At 44.5% G+C, this 15,636-nt stretch overlaps 1 protein-coding gene across 3 annotated transcripts in view; it reads left to right on the forward strand.

The window, feature by feature from the left end:
- The window catches only part of l1cama (L1 cell adhesion molecule, paralog a), a 42,970-nt gene that overhangs the window by 13,814 nt on the left and 13,520 nt on the right, over positions 1-15,636 (forward strand). For 2 of the 3 annotated variants that reach the window (XM_069526952.1, XM_069526953.1), the window contains exons 2-7: positions 8,875-9,203; positions 10,547-10,561; positions 12,174-12,276; positions 12,779-12,981; positions 13,921-14,043; positions 14,402-14,572. In XM_069526952.1, coding sequence (XP_069383053.1) covers positions 9,074-9,203; positions 10,547-10,561; positions 12,174-12,276; positions 12,779-12,981; positions 13,921-14,043; positions 14,402-14,572 — 745 coding nt within the window. In that variant the 5' untranslated portion in view covers positions 8,875-9,073. The remainder of the gene's footprint in view (positions 1-8,874; positions 9,204-10,546; positions 10,562-12,173; positions 12,277-12,778; positions 12,982-13,920; positions 14,044-14,401; positions 14,573-15,636) is intronic. The other variant, XM_069526954.1, reaches the window with a different exon arrangement.

Consider the following 15,636-nt stretch of genomic DNA (forward strand, 5'->3'; position numbering starts at 1 on the left):
TCACACCTAACTCAGCTGCTGCCCTATTTGGCTTGTCTGCCAACCACCAGGCAGGCCGAAGGGATAAAAGTAGGCCATGTCCCTCCCCCTGACCTCTCGCTTCCTTCCACTTCGGGCCCTTCCGTTTCCAGGGCATTGTTTACTGCTCCCCTCAGGGCACAGGTCCGGTGTCTCCACTGCGACCAAGGCGATACCATTGAGTCATTTATAGCTGCTGATAGGCCATAGTCTGCTGGTCTGCATGTCGTGTGGTGGCTGTCTCCCCCCGCTACACTGACTCTTCTTCACACCTCTCCCTCTTTGGACGGGACTTAAATCCACTGGACTAAGAACCGCACTTGACGAGCGTTAACGTAAAGTCAGAGCCCTGAAGTAGCTACCACTGCTTGGTGACCGTTGCTTCACCGCCGGTCTGCTATCGCTGCTACCTCGCTGCTTGGTTCGGGGTCCTGTCGGCTGTCTCCTGTCGACTCGCTTTTTGTTATTGACCCTGTTTCCCTCTGCGTGTGTGCGTGGTGCGTGTGAGAATCGACCAAGGTCTGGTGTAGGTTTGGTTATTTCTTAGTAGTTTGGGTTGTTTTGTTTAGTTATTGTTAATTTTATTTATTAAGTTGGTGTCTCTGACCAGAGACTGATTTTCTTTTCTTTGCGTGATTTCTGATTAATTTCAATATTATTCCTCAGTTCTTTAAATTGATCAGTTGTTAATTTGTTTTGTTTATTTCGTTATGGGATTTGGTTTGGTTGTTTGTGAGCCCTTTTAACAAGTGTTTGATTTCCCCCTAGATTGGAAGGCCGATGGTGGTGGTGGTGGTGGTCCCCCCTGGGTGGTGGCGATCCCTTACGTATGTGTGTGTGTGATTTCCCCATTTAAGATTTCCATTATGCACGTCACATTTTGCTGTGTGAGTGGGGTGTTCTCCTTTCCTTTGGATGTCACTCTCCTCGTTGACCACTCCTCCAGCCAGTAAGCCTCCATCCATAAATCCGCCCCTTTTCAGTTGGGCTCCTTATTTTGTTTCTTTGTGCCTTGTGTTCATTTTAACTAATAAAATATTGTATGTAATTATTGAACTCCGTCTCCTGCCCTCCCTGAGTGAACAAACCTGAGTTTCCTTGTATAAAGGTGATCATTGACCTTAAGTACGGGTCCTTGGGCCCTAACCCAAGATGGCGTTGTTGGTGTTTTAAAAGAAAGATCCTCTGATCCAAAACTTAAACTAATTTAATAGTGCTCGTGCCGCCACACTACTTTTCAAGATGTCAACCCTGTTGCGATAGAGGTCGTAGGTCACATATATACACCTCCCCCCCGCCCTCCTCCTCAGGGTGTGGCGTGATGATTTTCCCTGCGGAGGCGACCACACGTCCTTGCGTGTGACACAAGTCACGGTTGCTATGTCCTCCATTGCTGTATGGGCCACTTATCACCTGACCCGAGGGACCACTCCCTCATCGTCCTCCTCCTCCTCTCTGTCTGTTTGCCGAATGACTGAATGCATAACCCCTCCTCAGACATCACTACCTGCAACAGCCAATGCAAGCTCCCCTCCCCCAACCCAAGCTCTTCATCACTTGATGCTTCACAGGCATGCACACAAGTGCACACATATGCTCCCATTCACAACAGAGGCTCATCAGATAACCTTAGGGGTCTTATAGCTGACTGTTCCGCTGCTTTACATTGTATTCATGCATGGTTTACCTGAGTTACAATGTGACCTGTCAGGAAAAATAACTGTAAAGTGATTACGATTCATGCTCTTACACATGAACCACTGTAAGGATATGCCAGCATCTGCTTCATTTGCTGATTTGCCACTGGTGCTGTTACATACTATTTGTGTTGTTGGAGCTGGTTTGTCGTCTTCAACTGTGTTAAGCCTCTGCATCTGGTTTCAGGGCTAACTCTGACAGATACTGATGTCAGCTTTTTTTGCTGTCCTGTCTGGCTCAAGTTTGATCCCTGAAGGCATTACTAGCACACACACATACACATAAAATCTCCTCTTAACCCATCTCATCTTCCTCTAATCTTCTCTCTCTGAGAGATGAATAGATGCATTCTGTGGGAGTGCAGATGAGCTTCGTTTTTCCAAGCGGCATATGTCATCACAAAGGTAGAAAAGAAAAGAAAAGTGGCATTGAAGGTCAAAATGTACATCAAAATAAGAGGAAACACAAGCCAGGCAGTTAGCATCCAGGAGAAAAGGGAGAGGCTGACAGAGAGAGATAAAGAGAGAGGAAGCCGGGACTGTAGGACTGAGGAGGCTTAAATGGAAGCAGGGAGGGGAAAGGGAGAAGGTCACTCCTAATAGCTCTTCCACATAATTTCATAATGTCATGATTGCCCCTCGTTACACAAGCTAACACCATTAACCATCTTCTGTATGGAAACTAAAGCATTCAGCCACCAAAAAAGTAACTATATAAGCTGCGTGTGTTAATCATCGCATGTTCCTTCTGCACGCAGAGTGCATAACAATGCGCTCGTGAGGACATGTTTGTGTGCGACGCATCTTCTGCTCGACACCTAGGGTGTGTCTGTAATTAGCACGCTTTGTGCTGCGGGCACAGAAAGTGACTGATGCTGCTGCTAATGAAGCAAATGATAGCCAAGAGCATGAATGCAGCATTGATGGTAGGGTTTATGTTCATGTTTATGTGTGCATGTGTTTAGTGTGTACATAGAGCCCACATATGTTTCTCATTTATTATTCTAAAAACATCTGATTTGTTTCCTTGTTGGGTGTATTTATGTTTCCATGATGGCAGTTGGTTTTCTTTCTCCTTAATTATTGCATTGAGAGTATTTTTGAAAGCAAATGGAATAAAATCAATATTACAGCACTTCCCATTATTTGTACCCGTTTAACCATCCAATAATAAAATCTACTGTCACAATTTTATCTTTTCCAACAAACTTACCACTCTTTTCCTTTTGTAGCTCTTTGCTTATCGTAACCATACATCTCCTGTTAAGAACTGACTGACAGCCGAGCCATAAGCTAATTGCCTTATCAGCTGTGTATCAAAGTGAGCAGCGGCTAACATGCTAGAAGCATTGAGGGCTAAAGAGGCAGCACTCCATCTGCAGGATCTGGCTCCATTAGCTTACAAGAGAGATTAGCTGACCTGCTGACACACAGCCTGATCTCTGATGATACACATATGGACTCATGCACAAAAACACACTCACACACAGGGAATCTGATACACTATTACAATAGTGTGACACAACTGTTTTTGATTGTTACAGTGCTCTTACTGGTCAGTGATCCCTCTATCATCAGGTCAATCATTTACACTTAATTTTTCCAATCATTTTTTTTGCTCTCTTTGTTCTTTCTTTCCATTTCTTCCGCTCTTTGTTTTCACTTTCTATTAAATTTTCAGACTTTTCGTTTCGTCGACTTTGTTGTCAGCCCTCCCCTTTGATCTCCCACCGGTCTTGCCCTTCTTTCTCTTTGTCGGTCTTTCCTTCCTCCATCCCGACTTCCCTCCACTCACCTCTCCTCTCCTTTTTTTAAGCCCTCACGGATGTCTTAATGAGTCCACTCCCTTTGCCTTGAATTATTCACCACTTCTTTTATTCTACCATTCCCATTGTGTCTTAAGGGGAAAAACATCAATAAATAAATCACGCCATAGGTGGCTTCTTTTGCAATCTTGGCAGTGGGAGGGTTGACAGTGTGTTTATTGGTCTACAAAGGAGGGAGAGTGGGGATTTGAGGAGGACTCTGGAAATCTTGTTCTTGTGTTTTGTATTTTAACTTTCAGTTGGATAAATCTGGATTTAACCTCATAAATATTTGACTATAACTTAAACACTTTCTGTCAAGTCTGGGTGTTTCTTGAATATTATGTGCTCACATGTTGGTGTATAGTACAAATGTGAAGATATCAAGTATATATGTACTTATCTATTAATGTGTGTGATTATATTTGTGTTTTCGCTATGTCTTATAAATGTACACCGGCAAATGTGTGAGTGTGAGTGTGTGTGCGTGCGCGCGCATATGTAAGTGATACCGCAAACCTGTTAGTGTCCATGTGTGTGAATAACTGAATTTGTATGTACAAGGGGGGGATGCCGTGTGGAGACCCTGTTGTCATGGCAACCAGGATGTAGAGACAGAGAGAGAGCGAGAGAGAGAGAGAGAGTAGGCGGTTGCCCTCATGGCTCTTCTGACAACCTTTATTTCCTCCTGTTTTGTGTCACTCCAATATTAACCTCTAACCCTTGAAAAAATATGAGGGGGTGGGGTGAGGCATATAGTCCTCCAAAGAGGTGAGGGCATTGGAGACCAAGGGAAATATGGCGTGCATTCTTTCTCCGCATCTGACACCAGTGGGAGTAGCCAAAGTATCTAACGGCCGAGCTTATGCTAATAGTGGTATTGATGAATGTGCTGTCCGGGTACCCTGATTCCAGATACGCTGTAGCTCTGCGGCTTTTTTTCCACTGGTAAATTTCCACTTGGCATTGACCATGGATCATCAGTCTTGAAACACATGTTCCTTTTGGCCTTTTAAACAAAGAGTACCGGCATTAGAGAGATATTGGTTTTTCGCTGCGCTGTAAAGCCCCTTTTCCATTAAAGTTCTGAATATTGAATTAATTGGCCGCAATGCCTATTGACCAAGCTAGAGTGCTACCACAGCAGTTTATTAAATTGGGAAAAGACGTTGAATATGGAAAAGAGGGGAAGGCCAGGAGAGGGAAGGAGATGATGAAACGTATTGTGAAAAGTGATCGCTGAAGAAAGCTTTTAGTGTCAGCTACCAAGGGGGCTTGAGAGAGGAGATGGAGAAGACTGATACAAAGGTAACTAGAAAATGGGCACTCATTGTTCTTGGACAGTTCCTATTATAAGACTGAGCTCTTAAACACGCAATCTTCACCTCGGTGGATGATGAAAGACGCCTGTGTTACGAAATGAATCGTGGAGCAGAGAGGGAACAGGTAGCTTGTGTTATTTCACATGATTTGTGGTATTTTTCTGCCGTAGTGACAAAGTGGGTCTGAGTCTTGTCTCACTGCAACAGGCTCATGCATTAAGTATGACCCTGCCAGAGAGAGGACGAGGGGAGGGTGAGAGGGAGAGAATCAGACTGCCACACCAAAGACATCAGGTATATAGATGGACAGCATCAGTCTGAGACCAAGCCAAATTTATGGTGAGGGGGGCAAATGAATTATGAATCTGGGTGAATTTAGGGCAAATTGTGCCGACAGGAAGGGTATTTCTATGAATAATTCACTCAGTAGGGGGCCTGATCATCTACCCCCCACCAGCACCACCTTGTTCCTCAGGACCCCCCCTCCTCACTTTTACAATCCATTGACCCTTATAATCGCTCACTGCCCTCCTCCTCTATTACTAAAGCTCCATCAGTCCATTTGTCTGAGTGAGTACTCTCTTTGTTTATGTCCAAATCACGATCTTCTCCCTGTCCCTTCGTCTGTCTCTTCTGAGCCCGATGTTTCTCCAGACGAACCCTGGGGGGAAGAGGAGGAGGTAAAGGGGGGGGCATGTATTCGTTTATTTTTCTCCCCCCTCCTTCCATCCCGCATCCTCGCCCCCTACACATCTTCACAGCTGGAGGTAGTTAATATTTAAAAGCAAGGCATGACAAGGGCGTAAGACCTGCACACATGTTTGAACATGCACACACACACACACACACACACACACACACACACACACACACACACACACACACACACACACACACACACACACACACACACACTCTCTCAGACAGTAGAATCCAATAGTGCACCACATCTGATCAAAGTAGAGGCTGTGCTGAGAGAAAACAAGCTACATTCATCAATAGAGAGCAGATCCTCACACAGCTGCATGATGATATGAAGCAAACAGTAGACGTGTGTTGTGTGTAGTTGGTTAGTTCGATGTGTGAAGCTCAGAACATGATTTGACTCTTGGGGTTTGATCTTGATCTCACACATACACACACACACACACACACACACACACACACACAAATACACACACACACAGATACGAGAGCCTATTCAGCATTCAAAGTCCTTGGCAACGCCCAACATGTCTACTTAATGCTAATTAGTACATTTTGCAGAGGACGGAAGGGTGCAATTTCCTATCTAATGGATGGCATGGGGGGTAAACATCAAAATGATAGTGCAGCTATTAAACCGTTCTAATGATAGAAACACTAACATGTCTGGGTTATTTGTGTTTTTGTGAGCAAAATGCCTCTAAGCATGAATCCATGAATGATTTAAAAATTATGATTTGGCCCGTTTGATACATGTGCTTTCTTGTGTGAAAAAAAAAGAAAAAAGACCACACCCTCAAATCTCAACACATCCCCTCATACAATCTCCCTGTGATTGAATGACTTTTGATGGTAACCGTTGACACCCCAGCGGTGATAACAGTTTTTAAAAGCACTCAGAAGCGCTGTGACGGGTCATTCCGGCCCAGCTGCAAACAGACATCCCATAGTGACCCCTGACCCTGTCCAATGAAGCAGGTAACAGGGCTAGGATTGGATCGCTGACAGCTGCACAGCGGACACCCTGAAGAAGTGAATTCAGGCATCTGCTTCAATGTCAGTGCCTCTCACCCCTGTGATAATGGAGCAGCCACAAGGCTCCATGCCACGCACACTGTGAGGAAGTGTGTTAGTGTGTCTCAGGCCACATCAGTTTGAGCTATCAGCATGTCTGGGTGGCTGGGTTGGCCCAGTTATATGGCAGCCGTCCATGCCACTCTCTCCCTGTCTGTTTGTCTCAGCCTCTCACTCACTCACTCACTCACTCCCTCACACCCCATTATAGTGTTCCCCTTTACTGCTCCGACTCAACATGACTTGAATATTCTGTGGCACAGTCCTCCTCCAGACTGGAGCCCACTGGACCATGGCCTTTTATCTGTCTGATCTCTTCTGTCAGACCACTCGAAGTGTGTCTGTGTGTGTGTATCCGTCCGCCCGCCTTCCTTACTGTCTGTCCCTGCATGCATCACATGGTCCTCTCTCCCTCTCTCTCTGTCTCTCTGAGTGTGTTATTCGCCGACTTCTGCACATGCGGCAAAGTCCCTTGGTAAATTGCAACTGGCAGCATGACAAGCCGCGGCTCGCCACATCGTTAATCAGCATCCTGCTTCGCTCCAATCAGCTCTCCTTCACCGTCTCTTTGGAAGGGGCACTGAAAGACAAGCACCCACCTTAGATCGCATTAACACCAGCTCTAATACCCCGACTGGCCCTGCTACGTTTGTCTGCCTCTAATAGCATTGTGGAGAGTCTGGTTTTAAGATGGGATCACTGTAATTGGCCCTGTCTCCAGAGAACAATACCTAAAGCAGCTCTGGTCTATTACAGGGACTGGAGAAGAAGATGCAGAAGTCGAGGAGCAAGACGAAAGTGAACAAATAATTCACATTGATTGGAAGAGCTTTGCATGTGTGTGAATGTATGCGTGCAAGGGGATGGATAGGATTAGCGTCACAGCTGTCACCCTTTGTCATCCCCTCTCCTCCTCCCCTCTCCTCCTCCCGTCTTTCCTTATCTCTCCACTCCTCCCATCACCTCCCACCCTCCCAGCTTCACTCTGCCTCTCTCCTCGCTCACCTCCACCTCTCCTCTTTTCTCCTCTTCAAACCCACTTTTCCACTTTTCATTTTCCCCATAAGTCCTCCACCCACTTCACCCCTCCCTCCCACCCCTCTCAGTGTGCTTGTTGTTCAATTCTTCTGAAAAAGCAAGCAAGTGAGTGTAATGGCTCATTTAATCCTAATGCTGTTAGTTTAAACTGCCTTATTAAGAGCTTAGCTCTTGTTTGGTCTTTAATTTTATCTAATTTGGGCCTTTTGATTAAGACAAATCCCACACTCCTTCTTTTCTTTCGAAGATATTGTTCAATCCATTCTTCATTGATTGACATATGAAACATCCACAGTAATTAACTGGCCAGCCATTACCCACTAGATAAAAGAAAATGAACCATAATCACCACTCTCAGTCCTATTCCCACCCTCCACTCTTCTCCTCTTTACCTCGTCTCCTTGCCTTTCCAATCTTCAAGGTCATCCATCGCTCGGTTCAGTGTGCAGAGCCAAAATCTTTCAATCACATACCGCAGAGCTGCCAAATAAGGAAGCGATGTCTTTGTATTGTCGCCATTGTCTTTTGTCTTACATGTACGTCTTAATCATGGTGTGCTGTAACAGTTCTTTGTGTGTGATACTGAGTAGTGTAAACAGTCAGTGGGTTGCGCCACGTGGTGCCGCGGGGGAGGACAGCCTGCATGTTGTATCGAGGACCGTCTCCAAGAGTACAGATGGAGAATGGATAGACTCTTAGCAGGGGTGGTTCGCCTCACTCACCATGACTGATAGCATCTTTATCGCAGGCTTATCACAGCACTGTCACCAAAGTACACGACGAACTGTTCAGTTCGTGAAATGCAGCCCTGACCAGTCAACCTAATTATCAACTATTTATATTTCTGTCCTGCGTGTTATCTGATTTGACACTTCATCGGTCTGCATTTGTCTGCCCACAGCCCATCCGGGTCTGTTCAGAGTCTCGTTGTGGCCTTTCCATATGGGCCACCGCTCATTTAATTAACCAAATGTTTTTTTTTTCAGAAACAGGTTTAGCTATAGGCGTTGCGGCAGTATTTTTTGTTAGGATGCGCATTGTTGATTCTTGATTGGTTTGTTAACTCCATGTTTCGATCTGTCTATAGGGCTGACCACATGGTGCAGGGTAATTTTTCTCCCATTCTGACACATGGCCCCTCTCTGCCCCTCCCTCTCTCTGTTCCTCTTGTCCTCCCCTCCCCTTGCCTCCCCCTCTTCTCTTTTTATCTTTTAGAGAGGAGATCAGCAGGAGGGCGTGGATCTATAGTTAAAGAAGGAGACAGGAGTGACCAAAGACAGACGAGGCAAACCTGCAGTCCCCTGGAAGAGAAACATAGCCTCACACTTGCTCAGCACGAGTGTGCGTCTGTGCGAGGTTGCCCTTTTACTGTACGCGTGTGTGAGCAGGTGGTACTTTGATGGGACAGTGAGCAATGCCTCACACGCAGCGACAGCAGGTTGGCAGTAGGGGGCAGTGCTCCTCCCACCTCCTCCCCCTCCTCCTTTTCCTCCTATCCCTTGCTGCCCGGCACAGCCAAGCAGCCATACACATACCCTCCAACTGTGAGTAACCATCCATATTGTACAATTCATAACAATGGTGGCTGAACGCTACCTGTTTGTTGTGTTAATTCCATTGTTGATTCATCAAAGCAGGCTAATAATGATCTTTCATCAGGATTAATCAGTGCAAATGAGCAGAATGAACATGTTTCTCTTTCACTAACCTCAGTTTTCAGGGTTGAAATGTGCTTCCATGCTCAAAATACTACAACGTTCGAGGTTTCTTTGTTTAGCGCTCGTGTGCCTGTGGTGTGTCTAATTACTCTGTAATTGATCCCCTCATACTGCATTGATTACTCCCACTATTGATCTGGTTTCCTTGGTGCAAACCAGAATTTGATTGTTGAGTAATTTAATCAACAATTGAGTTATACAACAAAAAAATCCAGCAAGCTTTTTTCCCCCCACTTGCTCTCATTTCTTTCTCTGCCTCAATGCAATATGTGGGCATTAGGAATACAGCTGAGCTTGTGGCCCTGCAGGGAAATTGATCTTCATCTCCTCTGCTGCTGCCGGCCTGCCCACAGAGCTCGTATAGAGGGAGAGAGAATATTGTCTCCTCTGTTGCTTTAGTTGTTCTCTCTTTATCTAAGACTGCTTGCAATGAATCACAGTCCTTCACCACCCACACAGGATTTTAAAAGGATGTGTATACAAACAAGAAATCTCCCATGTATGGACACTCATGAGCTCACACACCGGCAAAGACACGCAATTACGTATTTTAGTGTATATCCCGTAAATGTTGATGAAATGCAGTAAATCTTCAAATCTAATTCCTGGAGAGACGAGGTGACAGACGAGGTGATAGGGCCATGGAGGATGAGGGCAGGGTGATGAGGAGGTGGAAGGAGGAGCAGGTCAAGGATGAAAAGGTCAAGGTGTCCCCAGCCTTTCAATTAGCAAGCTTCTGCCATGTCAATGAGAATCGGTGAGGTCTGGATCAGGATCAATAATGGAGATGGGTTGGAATCTTTGTCAAAGAGGACTGGGTTAAAACACTACGCTCAATTACATGAAACATTATACTGCTTATTGTCCACATCTGTCTATCCATCCATCAATGCATCTATCTATCTATCTATCTATCTATCTATCTATCTATCTATCTATCTATCTATCTATCTATCTATCTATCTATCTATCTATCTATCTATCTATCTATCTATCTTCTGTTTACCCACCCTTCTATCTGTCTGTCTGTCTGTCCCATCTGTCTGTTTATTCATCCATCCATCCATCTTGTAGCTATAGATTTTAATATCTCTTTCTCCCTGTTGTTTACTGTAACTAAACTCTTTTTCCCTCATTGCCTTTCTCTGGCCACCACTGTGGACTAACAGACCACATAAGTGATCGTAAGTGCTTTTCACTTTATTGATGTCTATCTGTTTGATGCAGGAGCTGGCAAAGCTTATTGTGAACAACTTTCATTATGCCAGAGAGGTTATTTCCTATCCAGCACAGAGTAAAACTCATTCTGCACTGGCATTAGTGTGCATTTGCTGTGTTATAGACTTGTGTGTGTGTTTGTCCCTGTTTTACGCACCTTGTGTTTTATGGTGCATGTGTGATTGCATGTGAGAATGTGTGTTTTTTTATTGTGAATGGGTGCATGTGTCTATCTCTTTTTTTATGTGGGTGTGTGTTTGGCCTCATTCGCTCCCAATAGGTGAAATCCCTGCAGGGGTGCGGGGAAGAGGAAGTGTGAGGAGCTGCTGTCTGTCTGTAGAGAGGCAGCAGGGCTGTGAGATGAAAGCCACGGGAAAATAAAGAGGAGTTAAAGCGCTAAGCACCGACTCCTCTCCTCCTCTGCCAATAATGCAGCAGTGCCCCCAGCACAAACTTCAATTTGATCAGCTGAGGAAATGGGCTTATTTCCTCTATCAGTGGGAATTCCTTCATTACATTCCCCCACTCTCTCTATCTGTCTTTTTCTGAATCTTGTTTGTTTTTCCCCTGCATCTCCTTCTCCCTTCGCTCCATTTTGCAGTATAGACTCTCTCTCTCTCTTTCTCTCTCTCCCCCCTGTCTGCTCGCCTCACCATCTCCTTTGCTTTTTTCCCATCTATCACTGCCCCCCTCCTTTACCCATTTACCTACATAATGTAAATTCATCTCTATCTTGGGCTCTGTCTCTTTCCCTTTAAGTCAAATTAATGACTGTACCAAACTAGTATCTTAGCTGTGACCTCTATTCCTCTGCCTATGTCTGTATAGTCACCGAGGCTATGTGGAGAAAAAAGATTTAAATGTCTGTCTATAAGTGTTGAAAAACAGGACATAAAAACACGACACAGACCATAAAACATGTGTACGAATCAAACATCCTGATTCAATACAGTATTCACACACACAACCCAGCATGCTGGTTTTTATGACTGTTATTGGGGCATTGCTTTATAGTTATTACAGGCAGTGATGACAGAGAAAGAGAAACATCCTCTGGTCGTCTTTACTTCCACCACCCCCCACACCCTTCAAATCCCTACTTCATTTTCACACAGGCTATTTTCCTCCTTTCCCCTATCTCTCGGCCTCACGAGGAGCCCTGTGCCATATATCTCTTTTTACACAAGCTCTCTCTCTTACATGATGCTGTATCAATTTCCTCTCATCTCATCCCATTTTCTCTGCCTGCTCTTACTCTCACTCGTTCCCTCAGCCTACATTTCATCCTCTTCTCTGGGGAGTCTTATTTTAAGTGATATTGACTGAATATATTCACCAGCAGCTGCTAAACTATGAAAATGAGTGGTTTCTCTGGTTATTCTGTGTTGCATGCTAAGCCTTCATATAGGGATGTTTGTGATATACGATGGGGTTTTATTTGTCTGGAGCTTTTGCAGAACCGTGCAGCATGAAAGTGGATCAGTCGAGTAAGCGTATGCATGTCTATGTAAAGCATACATAGGTGTGTTAGTGTGTACGATGATAATGTGAAAACGCGACTTGTTTCGGTCCTTGCAGTGAAGAGGCCTCCAGCGATCACCACGCAGCCGGAGTCTGTCACCGTCTTCAGCGTTGAGGACCTCGTCATGAGCTGCGAAGCCTCTGGAAACCCTGCGCCCATGTTAGTCAGCACAAACGCATCCACACATCTTACTTAAGTTTGAAGATGCTGTATTAGTCACAGAGGAGCCAGAGCTCTTAGTTATCTTGTTATCCAACTGAGAACAGGGACCTTCCCACTCCTTGTTCGCTTGAGATCTACATATTAGTATGACAGGAGAGCACAGCTTCTCCCAGTCTGAGTTTTAATTTCAACATAAATGTCATCAAGCCCTCGAGCAATCTTTTCTCAATATCTTAGCTGCTCTGAAGTGGAAAACTGCTCTGTTTGCAGAGGAAAAGATGAATGTCTCAATTACACATCACAAGCTTATGAGTCCCACAGGGGCATCTTGTGCAAATTTTGCAGCCATTCTTTTGTTTCCCTAATTCAGCGTGACGTGTAAGAACATCTTGTGTGTGTTAAAAGCCGTTTTTAACGTCTTGGCAATTACAATTTTTTTACTTTCCTGTTTGACTGAACACTCTGTCATCAGTGTTACTGTTTTTTTCTTCTTTTCAAGTTTCCGATGGACAAAGGATGGAGAGGAGTTTGTCCCTGGCAGCGACCCAGAGCTGAAGGTTTCCGAGCACACTGGCTCATTCGCATTCTACACACTCAGTAACACTATGGACACCCTGAAGCAGTACCAAGGCAAATACATCTGCTATGCGTCCAACGAGCTGGGGACTGCTATGTCTAATGAGGCTGTACTCATCACTGATGGTAAGAGCATGCCGATCGCTGATGAATCCTTAAGAAAGCACTGACCAGTTACTGAGACAGAGTCATGACATTTGATCATTTAAATAAATTCACTCAAGCTCGGGGAATATTTGGTGATATGTAATCGTTTGGCTCAGTTTGCCTTATCTGAGCAATCACACCCTTTTTAAAGAATATCAACCGTCCTCTGATCATCACATCAGACATGTCTTTTACATATGCTGGTTACAGTGTTAGTGCGACTGTAAAAGATCCAGTTTAAAGCCGAGCTGTGTGTTGTCGGCTTTATAGTACAGCGATTTATGGAGCTGTGAGCAGAGCCACTGTATAAACCTTTACCTTGCCCTGCTTTATAGAGAACTCATTTGTTAGCAGATGGAGGCTCACGCTGAGACCTCATCGTACTGCCACCCGGAACATAATTACATGCAATAACATGATAATCAGCACACACCAAGGTACACTCACACACACGGTCCCCTGAGCAAAAGTGAGGAGCACCTTCACGTATCCATCCACCTGTGTGACTGAATCTCTCCTGGGCGACCTCCTTCCTTTACAGTTTCCCTGACAACGGTTTCCCCAGAAACGCTCTTTGGTTGATGTCATGTGAAGCACTCCACAGTGGCTCCTGTGGGGTTATCAACAATGGGCAGAGGTGGGGAGGGGGGTGGGAGGAGACAGATGACTCACAAATCACGTCACTGTGCCTCTGCAGGACAAAAGACGACCTGGCGCCTCCCCTACAGAAGCTTTTCCTCAAAATCCTCAAAGTTCCTCACATGGAAATCAATAAATAAATGTACTCAACCGTGTTATTGTGCTTTTAGATGTGAATTGCCTCATGATGTCTCTGGGTAACACAATAAATAGTACAGGAGTCACATGACCTCTATCTACTCAGGGTGTGTCATTTTTTCCATGCTTGTCTCCCTTTAGTGCCTCCGACCCTGCAGAAAGAAAAAAAGGTTACTGTGAAGTCTGAGCAGGGAAGCAGTATTGTTCTGAAGTGTAACCCCCCACAGAGCTCAATGGAGCCAATCATTCACTGGATGGACTGGAGTGAGTACATTACCTTTCCATCTCTGCTTCTATTATACATCCTTCCTATCTCTTCAATAAATCTACCTGAGTCTCAGACTATACGTCCATTCTTTTGTTGTCCACTTTTATCACATACAGAGGAAGCTGATTATTTATTTCTGAAACATTATTTTAATTTAGTCTTTCTCTATACATTTCTATTATTAAAGAAAAAATCTCCTCAGCCCCTTTGAAGGCACCCCCAGTCTCCACCACCTACACAACTGTGCCTCTGTGAATTTTATTGAATACATAAATCTGTCAAACAACAAACTAAAATAAAATACAGTATGAAGCAACTAACTTCATATTGTGTCATGTTCCTCTCCTTCTTCAGGGCTCCATCATATCCAACTTAGTCAGCGAGTGGTGGTGGGGAAGGATGGCAACCTGTACTTTGCCCATTTGACGGCAGAGGACAGCAGGGACGACTACACCTGCAACGTCCAGTACCTGGCGACTCGCACCATTCTGCCAAAGGAAGCCATCACACTGACTGTCACTGCTTGTGAGTTTTGCTCTGGATCGACCCAGCTCCAACTGAATTCACTGAACTGAACTGTGATCCTAAAAATTAATCTCTAGATTAAGAATTCCTTCTTTCAAAATGTCAACCAGTTAAAATGCAATGGACGAGGTTGTAGGAAAAAGAAGTCTAAGCCAAACTGGAAGTTAGATGTCAGACTCATGGGAAAACACTAGATTATGCAAAATATCACACAAGAGATTACTATTTTTTATTTATTCTTATTCAATATTAAAAGATTCTTTTAAACCCCCCTTTCACACACACACACACACACACACACACACACACACACACTTCTGTAATGTGGATATTTTGGTTTGCCGCTGAGATTCCTGCTGCCTCCTCAGTATAATTAAAGGTGAATTAAGGTGGAGTTTCATGTGCGGTGCCCATAGCGTTGACAAATTACATTTTAAATAATCAGCAGCAGCATAATTTCCATAAACTTTTCACAGAACACACTGTCAACAGTTTTTAAAATACTTTTTTTCCTGTTCAAGTAGTTTATTAATGAAGACTGAGAGTCTTCAAGAAGCTCTGTGAGGCTGTACGGATACAATATCATATACCAACATGCTCACAGTGATAGCATGGATGATGCTTGCCATGGTTACTGTCCAACAGATTACAGTGGCAGCTGTGACTCAGGAGGTAGAGAGGATTGTCCAGAGAGGGTTCGATCCCACATTCAGATGTGTTCTTGGGCAAGACACTGAACCACAAATTGCCCCTGCTGTTCTCACAGTGAATAAATGGTGCGTGAATGGATTCGACTTAGGGGATACGACTGGGGACTGGCTCTATAAAAGTCCATTTACCGTTATTTACCATGAAAACTTTGACCTGATGATGGTGCAGGATGACTAAAGGGGGAGATGATCCAACAAAGAGCTAAAACATCTCTCTCCAAACTGTAAATATCAACAGTCAGAGGATCACCATCATCCAGGATTAACTGCTCAGGAATCAGGCTCATCTGCACTGAATTCCATGGCAACTATTGACATTTTTCAGTCTGAATCAAAGATGTTGATCCACCAACC

Source organism: Paralichthys olivaceus, chromosome 6, assembly GCF_024713975.1.
Source record: "Paralichthys olivaceus isolate ysfri-2021 chromosome 6, ASM2471397v2, whole genome shotgun sequence".
NCBI classification, from domain to species: Eukaryota; Metazoa; Chordata; class Actinopteri; order Pleuronectiformes; family Paralichthyidae; genus Paralichthys; species Paralichthys olivaceus.